General features: G+C 46.3%; 1 protein-coding gene across 1 annotated transcript in view; it reads right to left on the reverse strand.

The window, feature by feature from the left end:
* Positions 1 to 23,862, reverse strand: part of CDH23 (cadherin related 23) — a 1,152,220-nt gene that overhangs the window by 882,553 nt on the left and 245,805 nt on the right. Inside the window, exon 4 of the mRNA XM_078641088.1 lies at positions 15,154 to 15,214. Coding sequence (XP_078497214.1) covers positions 15,154 to 15,214 — 61 coding nt within the window. The remainder of the gene's footprint in view (positions 1 to 15,153; positions 15,215 to 23,862) is intronic.

A 23,862-nucleotide genomic window follows, 5' to 3' on the forward strand; every position in this document is an offset into this window, starting at 1 on the left:
GCTATCCAACGCTTTCCCTACTGTTGCACCCTTTGGAGTTGGAATAGTAATTTTTACCCTTACGCTATCCAACACTTTCCCTAATGTTGCACTCATTGGAGTGGGAATAGTAATTTTTCTCCCTACGCTATCCAACGCTTTCCCTACTGTTGCACTCTCTGGAATGGGAATAGTAATTATTCCTCCTATGCTATCCAACGCTTTCTCTACTGTTGCACCCACTGGAGCGGGAATAGTAATTTTTACCCCTACCCTATCCAACGCTTTCCCTACTGTTGCACTCTTTGGAGTTGGAATAGTAATTTTTACCCTTACGCTATCCAACACTTTCCATACTGTTGCACTCTGTGGAGTGGGAATAGTAATTTTTACCCATACGCTATCCAACGCTTTCCCTACTGGTCCACTCACTGGAGTGGGAATAGTAATTTTTACCCACCCGCTATCCAACGTTTTCCCTACTGTTGCACTCTCTGGAGTGGGAATAGTAATTTTTACCCATACGCTATCCAACGCTTTCCCTAATGTTCCACTCACTGGAGTGGGAATAGTAATTTTTACCCACCTGCTATCCAACGTTTTCCCTACTGTTGCACTTTCTGGAGTGGGAATAGTAATTTTTATTCTTACGCTATCCAACGCTTTCCCTAATGTTGTACTCATTGTAGTGGGAATAGTCATTTTTACATACCCGCGATCCAACGCTTTCCCTACTGTTACACTCACTGGAGTTGGAATAGTAATTTTTACCCTTACGCTATCCAACGCTTTATCTACTGTTGCACCCTCTGGAGTTTGAATAGTAATTTTTACCCTTATGCTATTCAATATTATTTATATTTATTTATGTATTTAAGTATTACATAATGTTGTATTTAATTACTTTTTAAAATATTGAAAGTATATGTAATTGTTGTTATTTATTAAATATAATTATTTAATATTATTTATGTTATTATTTTATGAGTGTTTATGTATTTTTAAATTGTAGTATTTGTTAATATTTTATAATTATTTAAAAAAATATGCATATATTATAATTAATTAAGTATATATTATATATTTTATTATTTTTTTTAATTAAATGTTTAATAGTAAATATGTATTATTTATTCATTTTAAACATTATAACATATTTTAACATAAATTTAAATACGATATATTTAATTACGATATTTTTAACATCGATATTTTAGTTTCGATATTTTTGTACTTACCATGTTGTAGATAGGGTGTCGATATACTTGCCTTCGATATTCCAGCGTCGATATTTTGTCTGTCGATATTTTCAGCCTCGATATTCTGTCAGAGATCCAGTTATATGGGCCCAGGTGAGTATGTTGAGCAGGTGAGCCCGCACTCTATCAGTTAGTTGAAGGAATGTTCAGATATGTTCTCAAGTAACAGGATGGAATGCCGCCCGGCCTATACTAAAGTTGAGCGGTCAGTCGGGTGAGGAGGCTAGGGGAGACTCCTAGGTTGTAGGTGGTACAATGTATAGTGCAGTGTCTGGTTATTTACACACGATGTTACCTCTTGTGTGTATGATACTCTGTTATGCCTCATGGGTTTGCGTGTCTCCGGGTGATGCCTATATCCAGTATAAGTGCCATAATGAGTCAGTCGATATGTACACGTGTATTGTTTTGATGCCATTTGGGGGGTGGGGGGGGGGGGGGGTTGTAACTGTAATAATATAAAAATATAAAACTTGAAAAAAAAAGTTACAAAAAAAAAAAGTTGAGCGGTCACCTTCAGGAGTCGAATGCTCTAGTTAGCCATTCAAAGAGATCACAGTGCGTAATAATGCAAACATCCTCATTTGATGTATTCAGTGCTTAATTTGTCAAATGAATAAGTGCCAGAGCACTCCTCAGGAGGCCACTGCATCTTGCACCACCTGTTGCCCCTGCCAGTGCTGCCAATGACAGTACCAACACAACTACTAACCATCACACTCCTACAAAACTGACAATTCAGAATATTCTAGTATGCCAAAGCTATAAGAATGGTTGGGCAGCAAGTGCTTTTAATGTATATTAGAACATTGGAATGTTGAGCACTCCACTGTAGACAATGGACTGCTCTGGGCTTCTACTGTCAGGTAGAAGCCCGGAGAGCACCATTCCCATGTTCTTTGCCTTTCACAGCTGTTGCTGTGAACAAAGTCCTATCAGAGACCGAAGGGTTTTAAACCCCCTCGGGCTCCGAGAGGCCTTTGTTTTTGCTAATTAGAACATTCTCCCCCCTAGAGGCAGAATGTTCTAATATCCATAGAGCCCTCCTAGCAGGCACTACCGGCCATTAAAAGCTTGCTCCCTTGTTAAAGGCCGGAGCCAAATGCTCTGGCCTTTAACGCTGGAGTGGGTCTTTCATGAAAGGCAGAGCCCGCTAGGTCGGGCTCTCAGGCTATAATGAATTACTTACCAACTATTGTTTGGCTCATCTAAAAATTGGACAAATACCGTCAACACGTGGTAAAGTGTCGGTGCTGACAATTAGAAGATGGTGCAGAGCACCAGAAACCACCTGGTCAAATTAAGCACTGATGTATAAATGCTGTGACTAACACCTTAAACAATTGTAATTCCAGCATAAGAACAATAGTTACTTACCTGTAATCTGTGGTTCTCCAGTATTGGTGTCTTTCATAGATTCACATGCCTGAATCATTCCCCACGGTACATAAAAAAGCAATAAAATGCTATAAATATATAGTAATACCAATAGAAATGAACCAGGAAGTAAAACAGCCAATGGTACAGTAGGCAAAAACTTCCACATCTATGACTCTCATAGTCATTTTGTATAGTCCAAACTACAGCCAATCAGGCGCCAGCACCCACCAGAATGTTCTCCCCAGAGGCTCAGGCTCTCAGATTTTCTCGCAAGGAGTGAAGGTAAACCATAATAGCCTAGAAAGCCTCTGAGGGGAGGTGGGCGGGTTGCATGTGAATCTATGAAAGACACCAATACTGGAGAACCACAGATTACAGGTAAGTAACTATTGTTCTTCTCCAGTATTAGGGGTGTCTTTCATAGATTCACATGCCTGAATCAGAGTAGCTAGCAGTACATATCTTTGCTGAACAGACGCTCATAACACCCAGCTTGTCAGCTAGTAATGCAAATAACAATGCAAAGTGAATATACACATATCGTATAAAGCATAACATAATGCAATCATGAAAATATGTGAAAACATAACATAAGAAGCGTCTGACAGCAGAAAACAAGGAGGTGGGAAACAGAGGCTCACCTTAATGAAACAGATTCCGTAGAACAGCTCGACCCACAGAAGTATCAGCCTCGCTGATGGACTCTAGACAGTAATGTCTGGTAAAGGTATGGCGACTCGCCCAAGTAGCCGCTTTGCAGATCTGCTGAAGAGGGACTCCAGCAAATAAGGCCGTAGATGAGGAGACTGCTCTTGTAGAGTGCGCTCTGGGCGCAGATGGTAAAGGTCTCCCAGCCTGTGCATGGCAAAAGGCAATGGCAGCAGATATCCATCTTGCAATAGTCTGTTTTGATACTGCCTGCCCTTTACGAATCGCACCGTAGGTAATGAACAACTGGTCAGAGGTGCGTATAGTAGAAGTTCTTTGTAGATAGAATTTAAGACATCTTCTAATGTCAAGCGAGTGTAAAGCTCTTTCCGCAGGAGTTTGCGGGTCTGGAAAAAATGATTTAAGAACAACAGGTTCGTTCAGATGAAAATCCGAAGGTACTTTAGGAATGTATTTGGGATTTGTGCGAAGTATGACAGAATCGCTAGTGAATTGGAGGAAAGGATGATGAACAGTGAAAGCTTGGATATCACTAACTCTGTTGGCGGATGTTAAGGCTAAAAGCAGTGATACCTTCCACGAAAGATACTTCAAGTCAGCTCGATGGATGGGCTCAAATGGGTGACGCATGAGTTGACCCAGGACCACATTCAGATGCCACAAAGGAGGTGGACGACGTACAGGAGGGAACATTCTAAAGAGGCCTTTAAAGAACTGTTGGATAATTCTTGCTGAATACAGAGAATTGGACCCATCCTGTCGATATCTGGATATTGCAGCCAGAAATACCTTTAAAGTAGCATGGGACAGACCTGTTCGTGCCAACTGCAAGAAAAAAGGAAGAATTTCCTCAGGCTTTGCCAGAAAAGGGTGAACACCTGCTGAACGGCACCAGATACAGAAGCGTTTCCATTTGAGACTGTAAGTCTTGATGGTAGCGGGTGCTCTAACTTTGGCCAACACCTCTTTACAGTCTGCCGGGATGTTCAAGTGTGCAAACTCATGGTGTTCAGGAGCCAAGCCGCTAATCTCAGCGATGCTGGGTCCGGATGGAAGACTTGACCTTCCTGAACACTGAGCAAGTTCGGGATTGGATGTAACTGAATTGGTTTGCTCTCTGATAGTAGGAGGAGCTCCGTAAACCAATACTGGCGCGGCCATCTGGGCGCGATCAGGATCAGTCGGCAAGGTTCCTTCCTCATCTTCCGCAGAACCTTGGGGACTAACGGAATCGGTGGGAAAGCGTACGCAAACCTCAGGGACCAATCGATGGAGAACGCATTCCCCAGAGAATTCTTGTGGGGGTGCCAGCTGGCGAAGTTCAGGCATTTGCTGTTGGTACTTGTCGCAAATAGGTCCAGGTCTGGCCAACCCCACTGATGAAAGATGTGGTCCACTGTGTTCTGGTGAAGCTCCCATTCGTGGTTGGTGATTGTTGTCCTGCTGAGTGCGTCCGCAAGGACGTTTTCCGTTCCCGGAACATGCACCGCATGCAACTGTACATTGTGGTGAAGAGCCCATGTCCATAATTCCTGCGCCTCTTGAGACAGGAGAAGAGATCGAGTTCCTCCCTGTTTGTTGACGTAGTGCATACTTGTTGTGTTGTCTGTTCTTATCAACACATTGGTGTTCTGAATGATGGCACAAAACGCCTTGAGGGCAAGAAAAATGGCTCTCAGTTCCAAACGATTGATGTGCCACAGTTTTTGTTGCACAGTCCATTTGCCACTGATCGTGAGGCCTTGCAGATGAGCCCCCCAGCCCTCGAGGGATGCATCTGTAGTGATGGTGAGACTTGGTGGTTCTTGAAGGAACGCATGACCCTGACTGAGATGACACCTCTGTGTCCACCACAGAAGAGACTCCTTCATGAGTGGTGTGATTTGAATGAGGTCCTCGAAAGTGCCTGAAACCTGTTGCCATTGCAGGGTTAGTTCCTCCTGAAGCGGCCTCATTTGAAGCCGGCAATTTGGAAGTAATGGAATACAAGCCGATGCCATCCCCAGAAAGGATTTGTATAGTCGGACAGAAACTGACTTTCTTTGCATGAGATCTTGTGCTAGCCGACTTATTTTCATTTGTCTCTCCTTGGAGACGAAAGCTTTGCATTTGTGAGTGTCCAACATTGCTCCTAAGAATGCTATTCTTTGAGACGATTGCATTTGGGATTTGGAGAAATTTATTGTCAGGCCTAGAGACTGAAACAGGTGGAGACACTGTTGAAGGTGACGTTGAACGGTGCCATGAGAATTGGCCTTTATAAGGCAATCGTCCAGATATGGGAAAATTTGTATTCCCTCCAGCCGGAGGTGCGCAGCTACTGGAGCTAAAACTTTCGTAAAAACTCTTGGAGCTGACCGTAGTCCAAAAGGAAGGACTTTGAATTGGTAGTCCCTGCCAGCCACCCTGAAGCGAAGGAATTTCCTGTGGCGAGGTAGGATGGGGATGTGGAAATATGCATCTTGGAGGTCTAGGGTGACCATGCAATCTCCTGCTGTTAGAAGATGCAAAATTTCTTGAAGAGAGAGCATCCGGAATGTCAATTTCCTTAGATATTTGTTTAATGCACGAAGATCGAGGATCGGGCGCCACTCCCCGTTCTTCTTTCTGATCAGGAAGAACCTGGAGTAAAATCCTAGTCCTCTCATCCTCTGAGGAACGCTCTCGATAGCTCCTTTTTGTATCATCATTTTGATTTGGGTAAGCAGCTCCTTCAGGTGAGCTGGAGGCGGGCCCCTTGGCGGTACATTTGGGGGAAATTTTTCGTATTCTAGGGCATGGCCCCTGGCGACAATATCCAGGACCCATTTGTCCGTTGTTATCGACTGCCAATTGGAGTAAAATTTGGATATTCTTCCGCCAAGTCTTTTGAGAGGGTGGAAAGACGGTGGTGGCAGGCGAAAAATTTCATTGTCGCTTGTCCTTGCCGCGGTAGGTAGCCTTACCCCTGTTTGGGGTGTATTGAGATCTTTTCTGCCCATAAGACTGGTAGCGCTGAGTTTGGTAGCGCTGATTACCCTGACGGTATGAGGATTGTTGATGTTGTTGCTGGTATCCACCTCTATTGAAGGACGTTCCTCGTCCTCTCGCTCCTCGAAAGGGCGGCTTGTGGAATTGTAGAGTGCCTAAGGATCTGGCCGTTTCGGTATCCTTCTTGATAGTTTGTAAGGCCTCCTCTACCTTGGGGCCGAATAAATATTCGCCATCAAATGGCATGTCTAGAACTCGGTTTTGTACTTCCTGTCTGAAGGCAGTGGAACGTAACCACCCCTGTCTACGTAGAACCGCAGCCCCTGCTAATTGGCGAAAACCTGTAGATGCCACATCAATAGCTGAATCAATTATCTCTTCAGAGGTCCTTTGACCTTCATGGAGAATTTGGAGTGCCTCCGCCTTGGATGGCTCAGGGAGTAGATCGATAAATGGTGAGATGTCAGACCACATTTGACGGTCGTATCGACCTAAGATGGCTAATGCGTTGGCAGCACGGACAGTCGTTGCAGCCATGGTGGAAACTCGTTTTCCTATTGAGTCTAGGCGTCTGCCATCTCTATCCGGCGGCGCCGTAACTGCAGAGGACGGATTTCTGGCCCTTTTCTGAGCCGCCTGGACAATTACCGAGTCAAGTTTTGCTTGTCCAATGAGACAGGCAGGAGTCTTGTCTGGAGCTTTATATTTCTTATCAATTCTTGGCAAGACTGGAGGAATGGAAGCCGGCGTTGACATCACCTTTACACCTTCCTTCCAGATGAATTCCACAATGGGTATTGTCCTAATTTGTCGCCTGGGCTGATCCTTAAGATCGTAAAGGAAACATTCTTGTTGAGTATGCTCCATTTTCATATGAAAACGTGCGGTTGCACGCTCCATCAGCAAGTGAAAATCCGCTACATCAACAGGAGGGGAGGCCGACGCAGTCTGAGGAGATGTTGAAGGAGATTGGACCTGATAGTCCTCCCACTCCGATAAATCATCCACTTCTCCTTCTTCCCGTTGGTCGTCATCTTCCGAGGATTGCGGGTCCTCTTCGTGAGCAGGTTGTGGGTGTGAAGGTGGACACACCGATGGGAGCACGGGTGGAGGCGTTTCCGAAGTTGGAGTTGCTTGTCCAGAACCTGCCGATTCCGAAGGGGGGAACCTCCGATAGTAATCGTCCAGCATAAATTGTAAGTTGGATATTAAATCCAAAGGCACTTGAGCAACAGGGGTACTCACAGGCATCGAAACCTCAGCAGGAGAGTGAGAATCCTCATATTCATCATCTTGAAGTTTAATATGTAACTCCGATGGACTAGTGGCTTGCCCAAAAGTATTCTGGACCATCTCATTGTCACTGTCAGAATCCAGCAGTTGGTCTGGGACTTCAGAGGACACCTTGTGAGGTGAAACACGAAGGGGTGAAAGCCTCATTACAGTGTTGCGCAGTTGTTCTGCTGCTTGGCGTGGTGTTAAAAACACCGTCGACGGAGACCACACCTGTAGTGCCGTGCATGAGGATAACTGCGGCGTCGTCGGAGGGTTAACTCCCGATGGATTTGTCGTCGACGGATCACCTCTCGTCGACGGGACACTTTTCGGCAACGGAATAGTCGTCGTCGACGGGACACTCGTCGTCGACGGGACACCTTTCGTCGACGGGACACTCGTCGTCGACGGGACAGTTTTCGTCGACGGGACACCCATCGTCGACGGAACACTCTTCGTCGACGGGACACTCTTCGTCGACGGGACGCTCTTCGTCGACGGGACACTCTTCGTCGACGGGACACTCTTCATCGACGGGACACTCTTCGTCGACGGGACACCCTTCGTCGACGGGACACTCTTCGTCGACGGGACCGTCTTCGTGGACGAGTCACTCTTCGTCGACGGTGTTATTTTCGTCGACGGCGTAGAGCCTGACGACGAGCTCGTCGACGGAGTCTTTTTCGTCGGCGGTAAAGCCTTTAAAGGCGTCGACGACGAGGCGTCGACGACGGACGTCGACGAAATAGGCCTCACAGAAACAAAAAGCATCGTTGGAGACGCCGTAGACGAGGACATAACCATACTAGGTTTAGGAGATGAAAATGTTACCGTAGATGTCACTGAAGTCGTCGTTCTCGTCGACGAGGAAGCTGAAGAAGACTTCACAGGAGGCGGAGATGAATTCTGTGGTAACATCCTGTCAGAAGATAGGGGAAGCTTGAGTTTTTTCCCCTTTGAGGAAGCAGAAGCGCCTTCCATGCCCCTGGAGGTGGGGACAGCCTGAGAAGTGGAAGGCTGATCCAGTCCTTTAGCAGGTGGTTGTTTTTTAGGCAGTTTAGCCTTGGGAGATGACATTCCCTCAGGCGCAGATCTCTTCCTGGAGGCTGAAGTGGAAGCAGAGGTGACACTGCCTACTTCAGAAACAGGATTAGAAGAATCCTTTAGCCTCTTCAACCACAGCAGTAAACGACCCTCTCTATCCCTGAGAGTCTTCTGAGGCATGGTTCTGCAGATCTTACAATCAGAGGCCTGGTGATCTGGGTAGAGACAATAGATACACTTTTTGTGTGGATCTTTCTCAAAAAGCCGAGGCTTACCACAGCAGTCACAGGCTCTAAAGAGAGATTTCTTTGAAGACATCCTGAAGAGAAGACACAGATGAAGTTAGAAGTTAGAAAACTGAGCAGAGCTCAGGGAGACTCCCTTCACACGACGTGCGGTAGAAAATCTGAGAGCCTGAGCCTCTGGGGAGAACATTCTGGTGGGTGCTGGCACCTGATTGGCTGTAGTTTGGACTATACAAAATGACTATGAGAGTCATAGATGTGGAAGTTTTTGCCTACTGTACCATTGGCTGTTTTACTTCCTGGTTCATTTCTATTGGTATTACTATATATTTATAGCATTTTATTGCTTTTTTATGTACCGTGGGACTCCCACTCCGACGACGGGGAATGATTCAGGCATGTGAATCTATGAAAGACACCCCTAATACTGGAGAATTCACATTTCTTTTTTAGAAAATGTATCTAACCATTTTGTATATTATAGTCCTTACCTGCACACAATTGGCATTACTATTGAGAGAGGGAGACAAGTTGTTGCTGATATGTTCAGAAACAAAGTGGATCAAGGAGGGAAACCATTTCTGCGTTCATACATACCTATGAACTCTATCAGAGGATGGCTCGAACGGGCTGTTCCAGTAATTCGTATGTTAGTCCCTCGCACCGTAAAAATACGATACACCTTTGAGAAGCCACCCTTTATTTAAACTGGAGATTGTAGTGAAGGTGCTGCAGCACAGGTGTAGTACAAAACAGAGCTTTAGAAATGCATGTAACCTTCTATGAAGAGGCAATCATCTTTAACTGCCATTAACTACTTTCCCACGGCCAAGTGATGTCACTTAAGGCCAAACCGGTGGAGGGGCTCAGGTTGCATTTAAAAGGACACAACGATACCCTAGTTCATGGAGCGGCAACATTTCTCTTGACTAATGGCAACAGACAACTCTTTCACAGGCTCTGCAGCAATTTCATATTTTTATTTGTTTTTAAATTTGCTCTATATTACCAATTCCAACATCTTGCATCACGAGAGGTGCATTGCAATGGCATTACTATAAATCTAAAATAAAATATTAACTATCCAATTTAGTAACAAAGATAATTGTTAACTCCTTTCTAAACAGTAAGGTCTGCCTTCCTCTCTGTCATGCTTTTCTGAAGACCATGGGGACATTATGGAGACTTTGTGATTGGGTGAATGGTTGACCTCCCCACATCTCACAAATAAATCTAGACCCAGGCAATGCATTGGCGCTATAATGCTGGGCATGCAACACCTGTGATGTGATGTATACAAGATAGTTTCCATGTCCATATGTGTGCATGGGGAGGCCAGGAATCGAGGTTTTCCATGTGCAACAAGAAACAGGGTGCACCCACAGAAGATGATAAAGAGCAAGAAAACCCAAGGCCAGGAGAAAGAAGTCAAAAGGAGGTGCACGTTAACCTGGCTGATAGGCTAGTCCCTTTTCCATGTCAGTGTCCAGTTTCTTTCACGCTGAAGCATGCCAGGGGAATAATGGTGGCATTTGTGTTCATGTTTTGTGTGTGTTTATTTTTGAGACTGCGTTGGGCAGATATCAAGGTTGGGACAAAGGCAAAAGTGATAAATGGGTAGGGACATATGTAAGTCCCCAGGAAGCCAGGGGAGGGAATGCTGTCACAAGCACAACCAGCAATTCAGATGAGGGAGTGAAGGTCCCCAGGTTATCAGGTCAACTCAGGGCTCAAAGCTCACCATGGTGTGGATTTGTTAAATGAAATACCTAAGGGGGAGAAAGTAACAAGGAAGCCTCAGCTAGAGGGCATGAAATTATAAGAGGGAAACATAGCAACCATGATGGTGGGCATGAACTATCAGAATAAAATAAAGAATAGAATTATGGATTGGATGGCCAAAGATAGGAGGAATTGAGGACACTTAACTGGGAGGGAGGATGATAGAGGGCAAAATCTCACTCTTTCATTTGTAGGGGTGCAGCATAATCATGAGCAATCCGCACCAGCATATAATCCTTTGCCCTACTAACCTGGGACAGTAGAATGTAAATTGTATTAATGTGAATTGTGTTGTATTTGGGATATTTTCATATAAACATGAAGAAATTAACATTGAATTTATACGTGCTTTGCAGAAAACATTACCAAGCAGAAATTGTGTCTGCTGCTGACAGTTATTCATGCGCATTTGATGTGCTTGTGTAACGTGATGATATAGAAGTGCTCAGCATTTATATGGCATTCCGTAAGACCCGTGTGCTATTTCTTATGTTGGTAGATTTCTGTAGGCCTAAAATGCATTTTCCCTGTAAGCTCTCACATTAGATTTAATATTCGAATTTCATGTGCATGCTGGATTTGTTCTCTCTCACGTTTCTGTTGCAGGTATTATTACAATAATATATTACAAGAATCACACGTTTGTTAGAATAATGTCTTTGTTTTAGGAGTTTGGCTTAGGGAGAAGAGGATACATTGAGCGCTGATACTGAAAATGGAGAACTGTTGTACTTTCTGATCGGAGCAAACCTGGGAATCAAGGTCATCTCCCCAAAGCTTGGGAGCGTCACTGCCTAATGGAAAGTCACCTATGAGGAGGTGGCCTGACTGGATGGCGTGACTTGGCAAAGGACCATGGGATACTACCTGTGCTATTGATGTAATATAATTAGGGAAAGTGGCTGGGAACTTCTGCCTTGCTCTAAGAAACAGAGCATCTTAGAAGGAGCTCTGTATCTTCATGCTATCTTGACCCAACCGATGTGAAGAGACTTCTTAAGAAGACTTCACAAGCTGACACCTTAACTGATCTTGCCTTGGGAAATGCTATATAGGGATGTCACATTAGTGCTAGTGTAAGGACAGACTAAGGCTTTATATCCAGAAACTTCAGATGATGGGGAATTTGGATGTCTGCTCAATAATTCTCTGTATCCTGATTCTCAAACTAATCATCTTATGCATGTTGCATCGCCTTAACTTCATTTGTAGGTTTAGCTCAGTATTAGTTCCAATGTATTTCTACACACTCACTATGAGGTGCCTGTATGTCCAGTTGTTCTTGACTTTGTAATAATTCTACTAAACCTAATTGAAGTCTGTGATTCTTAAGAATTATACCAAATTGAAATGATTGATCTGCTAATGATTTCTTCCCCCACTACGCTTTCACGCTGATAAAAAGTCCCATCGACCTGAGGTTCCAGAGCGGATCTAGAACATAGAACCCAACTCCTTCAAGGTGAAGAGGAGAACTGAAGGGAATTTATATTAAATAACTTAAGTGTTCAAGGCACCATCTGAGGATTTGTAAGGAAGAAGGAAGAAATGGTATAGTCAGTAATTAACACCTTGTGTAAAATATAATGAGAAGGGAGATAGGCCGAAATGCAGAAGAGTGAAATGACTGAGATAGGTGTGCGTAGGTCACAGCAGAGAAAAGAAGAGCAAGTAGCCAGAGCTCCAAACTGCTGTGAATCCAGCCAGGAGTGGCCAACACTGGAAATGTTGTCAAGGCACAATAGTTAGAGAAATCAAATTGTCATATGGAGTAAGGGAAACAATAAAGCAGGACAACTTCCATCCAGAGCAATTGGTAGTAAGTGGTGTTTCAATTCATTCTTAACTTGCCCTTTAAACAGTGAAGGATGGAGCCATGATTATGGTACAGAGCCCCTAATGTTTACACAGCAGAGTGTGACTTCTCACCAGACAGACTTGATAGGGAAGGGGGCAAAAAATGCATACGGCAATATGGGGCAAATTAGGTGGACAAGGGAAAAGGGACAGCGAAAACAAGTTGAGAGGACATCCTTGAAGTAGAAACTAAGTTTAACGATAATAGCACACAAACATAAGGAGGAAGAACTCTTTTTAGCACATGTTTTTCAGAAATATGGAAGGAAGTGAAGAAACTCCTTTTCTGTAATACGGCCACTGAATGGTGGTGTGCATGTTTGTAAAAGACAAACAAGTTAGAACAGACAACGAGAAAAACTTGGCATTTAGCAGTGACAAGGTCCTCCTAGTGTACTAGATTCAACAAGTGAGAGTCTTAGGCTTAACCTGCCCATTAGAGTAACCCCTGTAGAAGTGCGGTGGGATGTAAGAGAAGCATGCAAGTATTTAGGAAGGAAGGTCTGCAATGAAATTTCATAGCTGGTCAGTGACCGTTTTAAGATCCTGCACAAGGGGCCATCAGAGGCAAATTCAGCTAGCAACTTGATGCCAGACCAAGGGATATTGGTGGAAGAAATATGAATGATAACATTTTTGGGTGGGTTCAAGGTCTGCTCGATGAAAGCCTACATAACATTACAAGGTCTTCAATTATGATTGGTACCCAAGAAGGATCCTGGGGAGATTCAGATGATCCATCATCCTTATTTATTGGGAGGTATGTCTGTCCATCACCATTTGGACATAGAGGATTGCACAGCAGTATGAAAGTTGGTATTTGATGCACTTGCTACCTGTTCTCCATGAAAGCTTTCAATTTACGAGGGTTTCCTCCAGCGAGACAATATTGCTTCAACCAATGATTATTAATGGGATGGCAAGTGCCATATGCAATCTTTGAGTGATTCAGGATATTTCTAGAATTGCACTGCAGGAAGGGGAATGTGTTGGAAGGTGTGGCTTAGTATGCACATGGTTTTGTGATGGTGAACAAGAAAGAGACAGATGAAAACATTTGATTGATTTTCAGAAATCTCTCAGATGCTACGTGCGCCACTACTGATATAAACGTGACAGACATAGGTCCAGATGACATTCCTGCAAACAGGAGTTCAGGTTGTCAATGGAAAAAAGTGATGACATTTGATACTAGAGTATATTGTCCAAAGCAACGCAAGTCTGAAACAGGAAACATTGTTTACATCGCATGCGATACATCGCATGCCAATACAACGCCGTTGTTACAACGACCGCGTTGTTACATCGCAAACCATTACAACGCAAGTCGTTACGACTGGCTGTAGGGGGCAGAAGGATTTAAAATCAAACACCTTCCCTACTGTTGCACAGACTGGAGTTGGAACAGTAAATTATATTATTCCAACATCCACACCCTCTCCAGCAAGTTGCATTGTAATGGTATGCGATGTAACAACGCAGTAGTTGTAACAACCTCGTTGTAATGGCATGCGATGTATTGCAAGCATTGTAAGTGGTCTATTTGTCTGAAACAGTTCCAGTCCCTTAAAGGGCAACTTCACTAAAAACATGGTTCCACTGGAAAGACCACTACTCCTGCACGATACCAACGACACCACACTACGGGTACAAATACGTTTCTTTCTGAATCAATGATGTTTATTGTCAATGGGTCACTTTTTTATTGATTTAAAATCAGAGAGAAATAGAGACACACATTTGTAGGCTAAATGAACCACATTTTGTGGAATAAGAGAAGCATTGTGGTAAAAATAAAGGCACATTTCTCCGAGATCATAGAAACATTAAGGACAACGATACGGATTTTATAATCGATGTGGGACAAAGAGGTGCTATTGTGATATGAATGGAGAAAAATCACAGGCACATGTTTCAAGTTAAGAACGAAATTATGAATATATTAAATAGAAGAGAGAACCGGTACATAAAATAGGAGACTCTTTGTAGACAAACCCACATTTCAGAAGCAAACGAATGTTTAAAGAGAGTATCACGAGATATTTAAAAATAAAGTAATCTTTAGCTGCTGAGAGCCTAGAAATAGCTATAGAAGGTGGGACGATTTTTAGCATTTTTAAAATATCTGCTTGAGTGAAGGCAATGTGCTGCTTTAGGATAAAGCAACTAATCACTTTAGCATTTGTGTGGGTAGATCTCTCACATTGTCATTTGCTTAAACAAATAGTTTATTGTGTGTTACTCGCTATTACATTCCCAGTTCAGTAAATTCGAATCTAACCTTGTTATGTGCAATATGCATGAAAAATATAATGAGATAATCCAAGGCAAGGTCAGTGGTTAAGGAAGGGCCACCTCACATTGGGTGGATGTGTATCCAGATGTCATTGGAATACACCATCTTTGTTAAAATACCCCTCACACACCAAAAGGGCCCTTGGTGTGAGGTGGCCCTTTCTGATTAACCTAAAACCCTGACAAGAGGAGGACGTGCCCACCTCGGTGCCCACCGGCATCACCTCTTCACTCCCCCCTTTTGATTTCCTCAGTGGTTAAGGAAACCTTGCCTGCTGCCTTGGTGCCGATCACGTGATTGTGACAACGTGGGAAATTTTAAGGGAACAAAACCTTTTTGACATACACATAAGCAGAAACAAGCAACCACTGAACGTTTAAAGAGGGGATTCACTTACCACTGATTATGCGATACCACACTCTGCCATTCTCGCCTTCGTCTGCATCTGTTGCCTCCAGCTGTTATAGTAAACACACAAATAAATAAAGGTTTATTAAAATCCTAACACCCAGGTCCACCAAATGAGTGCAGAAACTCACTGCCTAGCAGTCTATATCTGCAACACAGATTACTCGGGAGTGATTCATTAAATGTAGAGGTAACATAGGGCAACATAAAACTCTCACTATCAGTCAAAAAGGTATTGGCTCTTAGTGGTCACTAGCAAGTATTCATTAAGAAACACTGCGTCATTTATGGCTATCTTGGGGCTGCCTATGACCATTAGTAAGCACACAGGAACATAGGCCTGCATCCAAGTGTGTGAATTGAGAGGGATAAAGCCGGAGGCTGCAGCTATTATATAGCTATATCCAGACCTGAACCAGTGAAATATACCAATGGGTGTCCCCATCTAATTTGGTAACACCGGGACAAATTCAGCAGCGCCTGCACTTTGCCTGCTTTCCTTTCAGGGCAGACTACAGGAAGCTCGCTGGCGGAGGGGGGTCTTATTTTCACTACCAGCTGGGCCCAACACAAAATGCCTCACTTAAAGGGCCAGCATCACTCGTTTTGTTGTAGTCTCACTCTGGCTAAGAACTACCTGAAGCATAATACCTAGATACCAATCCAGTGGAGGAAAACACAGCACTCAGCCTATCACCACTTGACAAGTGCTTAAGAGAAACTATAATCTGGAGGCAGACTTTAAAAAAAAGTCAACCCATGCATGTAAGAAATATGCATGCACTTTAAGGATATCAGATGTACCTGTCTGTGTGACATATATCACCAGTGGTGATTTAGAGAACACTAAGGGGTTGATTAGGATAGCGGGCGGAATGCCACTGCCGGCCCGGCGGTGTCAACCGCCTGCCATCGCTACCTGATTTACCTCCCGCCGTATTATAATGATGGGGGTATCGCGGCGGACGCAAAGTGCGTCCGCTGCTTTTACGCCTGTCTGCAATCGTTCCGATTGCCGGCCGAGCGGACTTGGGCCACAATATGGTGGCAGTGCCTAGCAGGCATTGCCATCCATATTATGATGAGTGCGGTGGAAAGCCTTTCGCTGCCATGGAAAGGCTGGCGGGGATGTGCTTTGGGGGCCCTTTGCGGGCCCCCAGGTGGTGGGGGGTAGCCATGGTACCCCCTCCATTTTCATACACAAGGTGGCAGGCACCGCGCGGTGCCTGCCACGTTTTGCATGGAAATGTACGCCATGGCACTTTGGCATTACGGCGGGTGCTGCCTACAGCACCACCCCCCGCAAAGTCAACAACGCGGAATGCGACTGCCAGGGTGGCGGTTGCATCCTAATTAGCGGTACGGGACTGCCACACGTCTTGCGGCCGGTCCCAACACCGCGAGGATGGCGGGCGGAGTCAGGTCCGCCCACCATCCCAATAGGCCATTTTGTAATTTATTATTTTATTTCTTTTAAAGCACTAGTCGTCATAATGCAGCGTGTCAGAAAGCTTTATAACTCCCACTCATTATACAGAGACGAGGAACCATACAGGTGTGTGAACAAATGTTCGGGAGATTTTATATAAGACAATAAGGGTTACAAAGCGTAGGAGTGCCAAAATATCCATATTAGTAGGAAGTCAGTGTTAAGAGTGGGTCGTCTAGAGAAACACAACGAATATGTAAAAAATGTCATCTTTACCTCACTGGGAGAACCAGCCTAAAACCCCACAAAAGTTATATCCCACTTTCAACTATTCTACAAACAAATGAATGAGCGCAGAACAAAAGTAATTATACCGACAAAAATAACAAGCAATTCAACATAACAAACCAGATAAGCCCACCCAATTTAACTTAAACTACAGAAAATATTTTATATCTAATTTGAAATATAAAAATATGCGGAAACGGTGTTCTTCTGGAGTGTGTAGGGAGGAGGGTGTAGGGGTGGAAAGAAGTCATCACCCTCGTGCCCTTCCTGCTGTTCCAGCAGACTGAGTGGTTCAAGCCCCCTTGCTCCTCTCGCTTTCGTGAACCAGGAGACATTCTGGGTCACTGTTTCACCTGGACGAGCTGCGTTGACCATGGTCCTTGGATCTCGTTCTTACTCAAATGGATTCCAGAATTTGTAGCCGGGGTGTTGGTCTTTGCTGAAAACTACGTCTCCCAAGTGAAGCATTGGGGGCAGTGACCCACCTGTTTCTACTGCCCTCTCATTGGTAGTCTGTCACTTTTCTTGCCAGACTCAGTGCCATTAATCAGTGGTCTCTGTCAGGGCTCCTCAGATGGAGGTCTATGGGGCACACCCTGTTCTATTGTGTGGTGTGTGCTGGCACGCCATCAGGAAGAAATGGAGGCATTCCATAAGACCTTCCCTTTACTTGCCCCAATTCTCAGTGTCTTGTTGTGGGTACTCATGAATCTGTCGGCTTCCCAATTTGCTTGGGGCAGTTGCGATTTGATCTTTCTGTGTCACACTCCTAGTCCCTTCAGATAGTCCCTGAAATCTTGGCCCTAGAATGGGGGTCTGTTGTCTGTCTTGACTCTTGACTTCTTCTGGCAATCCGAAAAGTGCAAACAGCTTCTCTATCACCGGTTGCACAGCTCTGAATGCTGCAGAGTGCGCCACCTCGAACACCAGGTATTTAGAGTGATCATCGATGACAACAATGGTAAATCTCCCATCTAGGAAGCTGACACAATTCAGGATCAGATAGGTCCAAGGGTAGGGGTGAAATTCGACAATGACAAGAACATTCCTCTTTCTGTGATCCGAAAGGGGAGACACTGGTGTACGGCATAGCCCACCATTTCATCCATCCCAGGTAACTATTCTTTCCTCCTTAGCTGTACCTTGGTCTTGGCTCAAACTTGGTGCCCCAGGTGTGCCAGGTCAATCATCTGGTTCTACAGGCCTCTTGGCATTACTATGTGGTGGCTCACATAGTCCTTCTGTGGTGGGGCTGAATTCATGGTAGGCTCTTTTCATTGAGCAACACGGCTCCCAGTCATAAAGGGCTGGCGTCCACCACCAAGTCACTGTTTCGGTGGTGGTCCAGTTCGAGGAACAAGTGCAAGCCATTCAGATCTGAAATGCTGTCATTCATGGTGGGTGTAAATTACATTCTCAGCAGATTTCAGCATTCGGTAGGCGTATGTCCACACAGAAGCAGATGGCTCCTGGTTGTCTTAGACGCTACTACCAATGGTAACACCTAAGGGGTAGACTCTGGCACCTCTACTACATATCCAGTTGCTCCAACTTTCGCAATCCCTCCTCTACTAGGGGCCCCAGGTGGAAGGTCACTCTTCTGTGGTGCATGGAAGAGGCAGACAGCTCCTGGCTGTCCTGGCTTGGGTGCTACTACTAATGGTAATCCCCACGGGGTAGACCTGGACAACTTCTCTATTAAATATCCAGTTGCTCCAACTTTTGCAATCCATCCTCTTCTAGGGGCCTCAGGTGGAAGGGAACTCTTCTGTGGTACACTGATCAGACAATCTGGTCGATATGAAGCTTTCCCTACATGTACTTCAGGCATCCCAGGACCTTGAATAGCTCCGTAAAGTCCTTCAGAATAGCGTCAGCTTGGGTATCATGGATGTGCCAGCCAAGGAACACCAGACCCAGGCTCCTCAAAAGTGTGGCAGCTGAACAGAGCTTCCTTGGTGATGAGGAAGCAGGTTTGCATCACCACTCATTTAATCACCCAGTCAATGGCAGTGGACGCAGACTACTATAACCGAATATTTTGATCTTTGTTTTCCAGCTGGGGGCAGGTTTGCTGCTTTTCAAGTTAATGAAGGACCATAATACTCATGAATTCTCCAGTTTCTATCAGCGCTGGGATTGGTATCTCTTGTAACATCATGATGCAAGGTGTTGCTGCCAGGTGTGAAAAGGGCAGATGTTTTCATGATTCTTTTGTCAGTCCTGGCGCCATTTTAACCTCTCGAAGTTAGGATTTAGTTGCGGGTCGAAATATGCGTTAAGGGCCAGCATTGCAGCATCATAGACATGGTCAGCCCTTCTCCCCGGAAAGGTTTCAAAGAGCTGATAGAGTTCCTCACACACAAAATGTAAGAGAAACAACTTTTTCATGGTGCCTTCCATTTTCCATGGTGCTCGTAAATAGTTGTTCAGCCGTCCAATCCAAGTGTGCCATTGTGGCTCTGGAGTCGCTGGGTCAACCAGGGTGCTGAAAGGGGGCTGTGCCATTAGGAAATGATCGGAGATTGGATTCTGTTGTGGTGTTTGGGCCTCAGCTACCGCAATCTGTTGGTATTGTTCATCTGCTATTTGGGGCATGCAGAGAGGCCTTCCTGGAAAGTACCAGTGTACACTGATGGCTATCCCAGACAGTGTGTTGGAACCTCCTGGGCATGCAAAGCTGACACTTAAGAGAGCGACGCGTTCCTACCGGTGGGGGGGGGGATTACGGATAGGTTGTCTTCAGCTGGGGCTTGGGAGGCTGGATGGCAGCTGCAGGATGTAGTTCTCCAAGCCACTGGTGCTGGCAGTCTCTTGATGTTCCTTTTCCTCCACCAAGTAACAGTTCACACGTGGCCACAGCTCCAGAGGCAGGATGTCAGGTAGGAGCCTCTTCGGTTCTCACCCTAAAGAGTCTCAGGGTTGATGATCACAGTATGCCTATGCACTGGTGCTGCTGCCAAACAGGACAAAACTGGGGAGCACAGTGGCTGCAGCTGGGAGGCGGGCGGCACCACTGGGCTGTCACCTCCTCGTCACTTATGTAGAGGTGCGCTGTTCTCATGGTGATGGCATGGCACTCTCTCAAACATAAACACACCAGAGAGGAACGTGTACCCACAATCGGTACACACCCTTTTTAGGCCGAGCCTAGAGGCAGCGAGCATGCACTCCTCTGCGAGGCATGCTGTAATCCCTCTGTGGGCTTTGAACATGCCCACTGCTTTTTGATTGGTTGTTTGGTCTGCCTTTACAAAATCCATTGCTTTTGTTGGTGAACAGTGTACATTTGCCCCACCTTGTGTCTGTTTTGTTACTGCTCTAGGGACTGCCCCTGCTACATGGATCCTTTCACTAGTAGACATATATTTTCTTTTAGAGCACTACTTTTTCTTTACATTTTCTTTACACCGTCTCCTCGCTACTCGTGAGTGCATGGCGCTGCTTCCAGAGCCAGTTCCCTTAATCTCCCTATGCCTTCCCCCAACACCTCGCGCATGCAGCCTAGAGGTATCAGTTGTTAATTGTTCAAGATTTTACTCGCACCTTTCTTTATTTATGAATGGTGCCACTTTAACTTTAAATTTAAGGAGTAGGTCTGAGTGCCATGCTTCAGCACGCACGCCTTTATTTTTGCACAGCGCTGTGCAACTTCTTCCCTGTTTTTGTTTGCTTTTCCTGTAGCTCTCACTACATAGATGCTATGGCTGCCAACCTTCCATCCACTCCGTCCCTTAATCTCCCCATGCCTTCCCCAACACCTCCTGCTTGCTGCTTCATTAGTTTGCCACATGTTAGCATTAATCTAAGCTGTGCATGCTGTCCAAAACAGCCTCTGTGTCTCCCAACTTGTTGGTGAGATCAGGCTTGTGACGTTGTTACTGTAGCGTTTTGTAAAGTTACTACGCATGCAACTAGCGCGCTTGCGCTAATGATCACAGGAGCCGGTAATTCTGGTTACACACGCAGCTCCGACTGATTCGCCGAGGCCACGCCTCTTTATTTATACCTGCTAGCGTCTGACGTCACGCGTCAGCGCTAGTGCACTCCGGCAGCGCGGGTATGCTAGCACGCCTCCTCACGCGCCGGACATTACACTCCTTCCAACCTTTATCAAAACAGCAAACATTAACACAGTAGACAAAGAAAACGATGGATCTGTTACCAGTCTGCCAGTCTCAGTTCTTGAGGGTTACAACAGGTAATCGGCCAGCTGGGAAGAGGGTGCTGGGTTCTTCCTTAGGCCATATCGGGACTGTCCACCTCTGGATAGGGCCATCTCCGGGGTCCTGCACACTGGGGTGTTATGCTCCTCCCTGGGTGGGGAAGAACTGGGCAGGCTACCCCTAGGCGAGGCGGGCAGCGACTGATTGTCACAGTCTACTGGGTCTTCGTTGTCATTTAGATATTGGCCCACCTCCTGGTCTTCCCTCGGTTGACTCGGGCTCAGTCCCTCCGGCTCCAGCGTGGGACATTGAGGTGTTCCGGGATGGACTTTCTTGAAAAAGAATACATCTCTGGTGACGGTTTCAGCTCCTCTCTGGGCGGTCGCCACTGTGCCCGTCCTGCGGGTGACAGTCCATGGTCGGGGTTCAAATGGAAGTCGAAACTTGCTTCCTGGGTACCGGTCCTTGACATAGCCCTGATCTCACAGTTGAATGTTTGACTCCTTGGCTCCTCTCCGCCGGCTGGCTTGGTCGTTCGTGCGAGTCCGATTAGCTAGGGTCTTTTCCTCGTTGGCATGTGCCGGGACCCAGGTTGGGTGGTGTGGAAGCGTGTCACTCACTATTCGGCCCATGGTGGCCGTTCCTGGCGCTGCCTCTGTCGTGATGTGAGGAGTCATCCTGTACTCTCTCAGGAAGCTGTAAATCGCCCTTTCCAGAGGAGATCCATCCGCCAGGGCAATGCGTATTGTCTTGTTGAGAGTGCGCATGAACCTTTCCACATCCCCATTGGATTGGGGCCAGCAAGGTGTCACTTTGCGATGGTGAATCCCCCAACTTTTGAGGTACTCTGCGAACTCTTGCCTCTGAAAGGGGGTCCATTGTCCGTTCTGACCACTTCAAAGATGCCGTGAGTGGCGATGGTTTTTTCAAACTTTGCAATCACCTCTGTGGCTGTCTGGCTCCCCACTATTTCGACCTCTGGGTACTTGGTGAAATCATCGATGATGACTAAGGCGTACCGCCCGTCTGGGAGGTGCCGGAAGTCGGCGTTCACGCATTCCCACAGTCTCTGGGGGTTGTCTTCTGTCACCACTGGGTGAGGGCGATCTGCCTGTCCCGCCGCTTGGCACCACTTGCAGGTTCTCACCGTTTGCTCCACCAGAACGTCCATGCCGGGGAACCATACTTTAGCTCTCAGTCTGCCCATGGTCTTTACCATCCCCTGGTGTCCTCTGTGCGCTAGGTCTACGGCCTGCTGGGTGAGGCTGGTCGGCATAACCAGTCTGGGGCCTCGTAGAAGACATCCTTGACTGTCAATTGACAGTTCTCCTCTTACCCTCAGGATAGATTCCAGTGTCATTTGGGCTTGGGGTGTCCTCTTACTCAAAGACTCTTGGATGGCCTTCCAATCCCCCGACTTGACTGCGTCCGCCGATATTTGAATGCATTCGTCCCCTTTTGAGGCTTCGATGATGGCGGCTAGGCTCATGGGGAGAGGTTGTGATCTCTCGGTCACCAACCGGACATTTTCTTCTGTGTCCTCTGCCTCTTCTCTCTGTTCCTGGGTGGCTTTCCGCGGATGTCTAGACAGGTAATCCGCCGGATTGGTGGACCCCGGTTTGTACTCCACACGGTAGTCGTAGCCTTGTAGTTGGAGTATCCATTTTTTCGATTCTGGGTGGCGGTTTCGACGCAGACCCTTGGAAGAGGGGTATGAGTGGCTTGTGGTCAGTTGCCACCGTGAAATGGTGTCCATACACATAGACGTGAAAGTGCTGGCAGGCCCAGTGAATGACGATGGCTTCCCGCTCAATTTGCGAGTATCTTTGCTCTGTTTCGGTTAGGGACCGGCTGGTGTAGGCGATGGGTGCCCACTCTCCATTAGTTTGAAGTTGAGCCAATACCGCTCCCAGGCCATAGGGGCTAGCGTCCACGGCCACGTTGGTGGGCTTTGCAGGGTCAAAGTACGACAAAGTGGTGTCTGCCGACAGGGCTGCTTTCGCCGCTTGGAAAGCTTGTTCTTGTTCGGGGCCCCACTGCCATGTGGTCGTAGACTTTGTCAGTTCCCTGAGAGGCTTGGTAAGGTTGGAGAGATCAGGAACGAAGCGTCCGCAGAAGTTTACCATGCCCAGGAAGCTTCTCGGGCCGGGGTTTCTTGGACGTCTTTCACTTTGTCCGGATCCGGGGCCACTCCTTGATCAGAGAATGTGTACCCGAAGAAACTAATTTTGTTCTGCAGGAACTGGCACTTTTGGCGGTGCAGAGTCAGGCCCGACTCTTTGATTCTCATAACTACTCCCCTCAGTCTCTGGTGGTGTTCTTCGATTGTTGACGCGTAGATCAGCAGATCGTCGCTCACGTTTAGTACTCCGGGGAGACCGCTGAGGACTTCTCTAATGGTATTCTGGAATACCTCGGCTGCACTGGAGATCCCGAAGTTCAGGCGACGATACCGTCTGCGGCCCACATGTGTAGAGAAGGTGGTTATGTATCTCGAGTCTGGATAGCCTGATGGGAGGTCCATCTTGGAGAACCACTTTGCCCCATTCAACTCCCCTAAGATATCATCAATGGTGGGCGTTAGGTGTCGTTCCCTTTTTACGGCGGCGTTGGGGAGGCGCATATCCACACAGATGCGGACTTGTCCGGGCTGTTTTGGCTTCCTGGCAATAACGATCGGGGATACCCATGGGGTTGGTCCGCTGACTGGCTCTATGATGCCTTGTTTTTCGAGAGCCTCCAGCTCCTTTTCGACTTTCTGCCTCAGATGGAATGCAATTCGCCTGTGTCTCAGCGCCACCGGTTGGACGGATGG

Source organism: Lissotriton helveticus, chromosome 5_1 (assembly GCF_964261635.1).
Source record: "Lissotriton helveticus chromosome 5_1, aLisHel1.1, whole genome shotgun sequence".
In the NCBI taxonomy this organism is placed as follows: domain Eukaryota; kingdom Metazoa; phylum Chordata; class Amphibia; order Caudata; family Salamandridae; genus Lissotriton; species Lissotriton helveticus.